The sequence below is a fragment of the Lycium ferocissimum genome, unplaced genomic scaffold (assembly GCF_029784015.1).
Source record: "Lycium ferocissimum isolate CSIRO_LF1 unplaced genomic scaffold, AGI_CSIRO_Lferr_CH_V1 ctg4898, whole genome shotgun sequence".
NCBI classification, from domain to species: domain Eukaryota; kingdom Viridiplantae; phylum Streptophyta; class Magnoliopsida; order Solanales; family Solanaceae; genus Lycium; species Lycium ferocissimum.
The window spans coordinates 1-6,505 of NW_026725808.1; the positions used below are offsets into that span (position 1 = coordinate 1).

A 6,505-nucleotide genomic window follows, 5' to 3' on the forward strand; every position below is an offset into this window, starting at 1 on the left:
AAGCTAACACGTTTAAACAATAAAACACAAAACGGGATGACTAGCCCAAAATATTTCTTGGGATGAATCCCCCCTACCTAAATCCTCTCGCCTTTTAAAACGAATATTCACTACGGTGATTCATTTTTTTTTCCCCGCGCATTAATTCCTCAAATCTCTTGATAGCATACCCTCCCATCCCGGCAAAAACCCACCGTAATCAACAAACCATCAATACCTAAGGAGTCTATAGGCCATAAGCCCGAACAAACAAGTCTCACATAACAATACCATCATAAATTTCCATCCCAAATCTTCAATTCTTATGCATGCATTCTCCGTTCCTTCTACACAACAATAAGGAAAACTAACCGAAGTCCACTGAAAGGAAACCATAATCTACCTCATGGCCGAGCAGCTGCCACAGACATCCAATGACGCCTCAATTAATCATCATCGCGTAATCCATATGAAAAACTCTGAGACAACCATGATACCCAAGAGTAGACTTCGCCATTAGGGTCCTTCCCAAGGACTTTGAAATTGCTAAGGTAGACATGGAATTTTTATCCTACCTAAAAACTCATTATCATAATGCTAGTTGAATAATCATCCTTCATTTAGGGCGTTGATGACCCTACTCAAGTTACTAGTTTGGTCAAATTGTCATTTTAGGCTTATTTCAAGAAACCCATTCCCAAGATCAAAAATAGAGACCCATATGTATTTTAATGGGATAGTGAAGGATTAGGTTGGGCATTATGTTGGGATGATGAGCATAGGAAAGTATTCCTATGACTTTATATCCAGAAGGATAAGGGTTCATCATTTTGGAACTTGAGAGATTTGAGGTTCCCATTTGTGACTCTAGACAAGGATCCTTAATGAGAATCAATGTTGGGAGAATGGATGGAAGAGGTTAGGGGAATAACTTTTCCCAAGTAAGTATCATATTTGGCTCCAAAATTACTCCCAAGGCGGCTAGACTCACTAGGGTTGTGAGAAATGAAGTCAATTCCTGAAATGTCACTTACATAGGTGAAATTCACTGTGCGAAATCACCCCGGCGGTAGGAGTGCCGCTGCAGCGGTACCGCCAGGGCGGCCAACACGCTGCTATGGCAGTTGAGTAGGCACATGTCGTTATCGCTATGGCGATTAGCATACCGCCACCACGGCACCGCTATAGCGTCCATGCGACCGCTGTAGCGGTCTGGCTCCGTTTGTTTGCTCACACTTTTATTGCTTACGCGATACGCACGACGATATTGGTTTGGCTTGAAAGGTTTCCAAGATGCGAGAAGGTGGAACCTCGTCCAAGCCCGTAGTTGTCTCCTTCCTTAGAATTTCACAGTAACGACGAAACGGGTCGTTACAAAGGTTCCACAAGGATTGGAAGTCAAGCGAATCACTGAGAGCAAGTTCAGAAATTATGGGTTGTACGACCACTTATACGGTTCGTATAACCTTATACGATCAGTATAAGGGGTCCGTATAACCCTTACAGAGAAGGGTATTTTCATGATGGAGTTATACGGTCCACTTATACGGACGGTAAAAGTTATACGGGCCGTATAAGTGTCCGTATAACTCGGTTGGGCAGCTTTATTGATTTTTTATAAATAAGTGACCCTTGTTCATGATTTCATTTCACACATTTCCCCCAAGTCTTGAGAGCTCCAAAACCCTTTCACAAGCATATTCCGCTGCCCCAAGAGAAAACAAAGATCAAATAGCAAGAATTAAGGTGTTCATTTGTTGGAAAGCTCACTAGGGTTAGTAGACTTCAAGAACAACTTGGGTATTGAAGCTAGGGTTTCCATACAACATGATAGCTTGCTCCAAAGCTCATTCTTATGAGATAAAAGGTTAGTTTTCATGCTTATTTCTTGTTATCAAGAATGCTTAGTTGTTGAATAACTTGGGTAGAAGGAGAAAGTAGAAAATGAGGTTTAAATGTAGTTTTTATGATGTTTTTGAGTAGCAAGTTGACTTGAGTCATGATTCTTAGTATGATATTGATATAATCTTGTTATGCAAAGGTAATAATGATGATGAGGAAGCATAGTATGAAAATGTGCTAAGGGTTGGTGTTAAGTGGTTAGTATAAGTTGAAAATGAGAATGAATTTTGAAGACTTAATGGAATGTGATTACTTGATTATGATATTGTGGATGTTATTATGGTTGTTTGGGAGCTGTTTTGTAATATGGTGGAAGTCGATGAAATAGGGAAAATGCTGCCCAATTTTCGTTAACTCATGAATTATTCTAGTTTGAATTTAAGAGTATCTTTAAGGCTTAACCATGGTATGAATCCTTCTAAATGTAGATTTTTCAAGCTTCGACAGTGAACGTTAAGTAGTTAAGAAGACAACGAGGTATGTAAGGCTAACCCTTCTTTCATTAAGGCATGATCCCATTACTATATACCTTCACATGAGTTCCATAATGTCTTCCAAAATGACTTTATCCCTAGAATTACTAAAGCTCATGATCCTTGGTATTCTCACGATGCCATTGGTTCCATTCTATGATAATTGATCCTCTAAGGAAAGATATAGTGAAAACAATGATGATGATGATGATACTTATGGACTCTTATGTATACATGTATATCTATGTATGGCTATTATGTAACATCGAGCTTATATGGCCGGGTATGATATCTATTGTGCGCACACCACTGCAGTTGGGTACGGATAACACTGAGCCTTACTAAGGCCAGGTATGTATGACACCGAGCCTTGTCATGGCCGGGTATGTGAGACACTGAACCTCTATGGTCAAGTATGATACTACTATATAAGTAAGCATTATAATGGAAGGTTCCTACTAGAAAAAGGGTAACAAAACATGATGATTGTCGCTAGAGGTACAAATGGCTCTATCACCCTATGACTCTTCTATCTTATGTTATTTCATATGCCTATACTATGATGTTGATTATGTTTTACATACTCAGTACATTATTCGTACTAAAGTCATTTTGTTTGTGGATGTTGCATCATGCCCGCAGGTGGACAGGGAGATACACTTGACTCATAGATTGCTTGTTCAGAGACTACATAGAGGAGCTCCATTTGATCGAGCTACTACGGTAGTATGTATTCTTTTGTGTACATACATATGGGCATGGCGGGGTCCTGCCCCGTCTATATGATGTTATATACTCTCTTTAGAGGCTCGTAGACAGTTGTGTAGAGCTTGATATCTTTTTTGCCTTGTCGGCTCATATTTTGTATACTATTTTGTTAGCCTCGTCAGCTTGTGTATATGTATATGGGCATATTTGTTGATGTTGATATAGAAGTGTCTTTGCCTAATGAGATCTTATAGAAGTGTCTTTGCCCAATGAGATCTATATTATTGATGTATAGAAATCATGAGTAGGACATGTGGCTCACCTAAATGTGAATGTGGATGTACAACAGGAGGTGCCCGGGTGGGTTAGCTCCGGGTGCCAGTCATGGACCTCCGGTTGGGTCGTGACAAAGAAGCAGGAAGTTGTTACTACTCCAAGTATACAACCTCCACCTGAAATCAAAGATTTTAAATTAAAACCTTTTTTAGAATTAGAGCAAATGCTCGATGAAAAATTCAAAGGTCTACACATCCATCCTTTAATAGCAGAGGATGATGGTAATTTTCTTAATATGGATTACAAGGTCAAAGTAGCAGCATATATCAATAAAATTGATGAATATTATGCTGATAAACATGTGCAAGGGATGTATTACTATCCTAGACCTACTCTTCAAGATATATTATTAGAGAAGCATGAACATGTTATTACCAACAGTGATAGTGGTAAAGAGATCTATGAATGGAACATATATGGTTATAGTGAAAGATAGATTTATTGTACCATACCTAGAATGTTGATGTATAGTACGACTTGTAAGGCTAATAAAAATAATGAGCGAAATATTGCAGATATAATTATTGCTGGTTTTATTGGCCAATTAAAAGGTTGGTGGGATGGTTATTTAACCCAAGAACAGCGTGCTAATATCCTGAATGCCATAAAACGGGAGCAAGGAACTCAAGAATCAGTTATAGTTCCAAATGTTGTTTATTTATTGGTTATTAATATTATAGATCATTTTTCAGGAAGATGGTCGGATAATAACGAAACCATTAGGACCATGCTTCAGAATTTAAGATGCAAAAACCTTACTTCATTTAGGTGGTACAAGGATGTATTCCTTTGTCGGGTTATGGAATTACCTGAGTGCAACAACACTCATTGGAAATCCAAATTTATAGATGGATTACCCACCCTATTTGCAGAAAGAGTTAGAAAATCTCTTAGAAAAGGAGAAGTTAGCATCAATTAGGATAGCTACACTTATGTTAAGTTAATAGGAACATGTATGCAGGAAGGTTTAGCTTTATGCAATGAGATTAAGCTAAATTAGCAGATTAAGAGACATGGTCTGAATGAAAGACAACAATTAGGAGAATTTTATGGACAATTTGGTATGGATATTCCACAGACCAAGGCGCCTCATAGGCATAAGGAAAAGAATAAAGATTTCCAAGCATGGAAAGAGAAACGCTTGCAAAAGAAAGCAAGGCGGAAAAAAGAATTCAAGAAGAGGAAGGATTATGTTAAATCCAAAAACCTATTATAAATGTGGCAGAGTTAGTCATTATTACAAAAATTGTAAATTCAAGGAAAGGATTAAGAGCCTTGATATTGATGATGACCAAAAAGAATCGTTATACAAACTTTTATTAAATTTAGAACCAGAAGATTCAGGTTTTAAGTCTGACAAATCGGAGGACTCTTCATCAAATGAAGATATTAGAGTTCATGAAAATGAGAGTTATACCTCTACCAGTTCAGATGAAGAATGTGCACCATGTCAAATGGGACAACCATATACTAGCAAGGGTAATATAGAAGAAGATGAATTCTACAATCTCTTCTCCTAATTCCAAGATACCAATATCAATGTTGTAGATGGCAATAACCTTGTGGATTTGTTAAAAATTATTAAAGATCCAAAGCTTAGGTATCATATCATTGATAAGGTGAATGAAGCACCCAAGGAACCAGAAATGCAGACTGATGTTTAGATACAGGAATCAACAGGTTCATACACCATGTCAGAAGTTAAAAAACTTCTTCAACAAAGGAGATATATAATAAGTACTCCAGCCAAAATTCAAGATTTGGAAAAAAGATATTGATAATCTCAAACAGGAGATCTCCACCCTCAAAAAACATAATATAATTATAGATGAAAGGATCTCCAGAATTGAGGAAAGAGGAAAACAAGTTATAGAAACTCCAGTTGATAACACCATAGAAGATCTAGCTGTGGGAGAGGAAGGAGATACTAGCAAAGAAGGAGAGTTTCTTAAAAATATAGAAATTATTACTTCTCAAAAGTTTTTATAAAAATTACTCTTTTAATTGATTATAATTTCAAAAAAGAATTTCTTTGCTCTAGTTAACAACGGAGCTGATTTAAATTGTATTAAAAAAGGACTAATTCCTTCAAAATATTTTCATAAAACTATCCATAGTCTTAGATCTGCTAATGGGCAGAAAATGAGAATTACTTTTAAGTTACCCAAAACTATATTTGCCAAGACAAAGTCTGTATACCAGAAAGTTGTGTTGGTAAAAGATATTTCCAATCAAATAATTTTGGGAACCCTATTTTTTCAAAAAAAATTTCCTATCCAAACATGGAATACTCAAGGTATTATAGGGACCTTTGAAGGAAAAACAATTGAATTTAAGTTCATAACTGAACCTTTTTCAAGGATTTTGGATGAAATTAATGATAGGTTGATGAATAAACATCAACAAGTCAGTTTTCTAAAACAAGAGATTTATACTCTTAATATTGAGGAGATTTTACAAAATTCCAAATTACAGCAAAAAATAGATTTTCTAAAAAATCAGTTTTCATTACAAATTTGTAGTGATCATCCTAATGCTTTTTGGGAGAGAAAAAAAAATATTGTTACTCTTCCATATGAAGAAATTTTTTCAGAAGAAAATATCCCTACTAAAGCAAGACCTTGTCAAATGAATTATGAATATTTAGAATTATGTAATAATGAGACTTCTGCTCTTTTACAAAAGGGTATTATAAGATCTTCAAAATCTCTATGGTCATGCACAACTTTTTATGTTAATAAACATGTTGAGCAGGAACGTGAAGTTCCTAGATTGGTCATTAATTATAAACCTCTTAATAATGTTTTAAAATGGATTCGATACCCGATTCCTAATAAAAATGATTTATTGGATCGTCTCCATAATGCTATTATATTTTTTAAATTTGATTTAAAATCGGGATATTGGCAAATTCAAGTTGTCGAAGCAGATAAATACAAGACTGCTTTTAATGTCTCTATTGGGTAATTCGAATGGAATGTTATGCCATTTGGATTAAAAAATGCCCCTTCAGAATTTCAAAAATTTATGAATGATATTGTTATGCCTTACAACAATTTTATCATTGTTTATGTAGATGATATTTTAGTATTTTCAAATACTATAGA

The 6,505-nt window shown here is 35.7% G+C and overlaps 1 protein-coding gene across 1 annotated transcript; it reads left to right on the plus strand.

The window, feature by feature from the left end:
• Positions 1 to 3,561: 3,561 nt before the first annotated feature.
• Positions 3,562 to 5,062, plus strand: LOC132044581 (uncharacterized). The gene is made up of 5 exons (XM_059435077.1): positions 3,562 to 3,787; positions 3,914 to 4,302; positions 4,402 to 4,590; positions 4,658 to 4,877; positions 4,947 to 5,062. The coding sequence occupies exons 1-5, from the start codon at positions 3,562 to 3,564 to the stop codon at positions 5,060 to 5,062; spliced, it is 1,140 nt and encodes a 379-aa protein (XP_059291060.1).
• The last annotated feature ends 1,443 nt before the right edge of the window (positions 5,063 to 6,505 follow it).

Bases quoted from the DNA above. Each gene is read 5' to 3' on its own strand.
- LOC132044581 (XM_059435077.1), top strand. From the start codon at position 3,562: ATGCTCGATGAAAAATTCAAAGGTCTACACATCCATCCTTTAATAGCA. The intron at 3,788-3,913 runs GTAAAGAGATCT...GAAATATTGCAG, and splicing joins TATTACCAACAGTGATAGTG to ATATAATTATTGCTGGTTTT. The intron at 4,303-4,401 runs GTTAGCATCAAT...CTAAATTAGCAG, and splicing joins AATCTCTTAGAAAAGGAGAA to ATTAAGAGACATGGTCTGAA.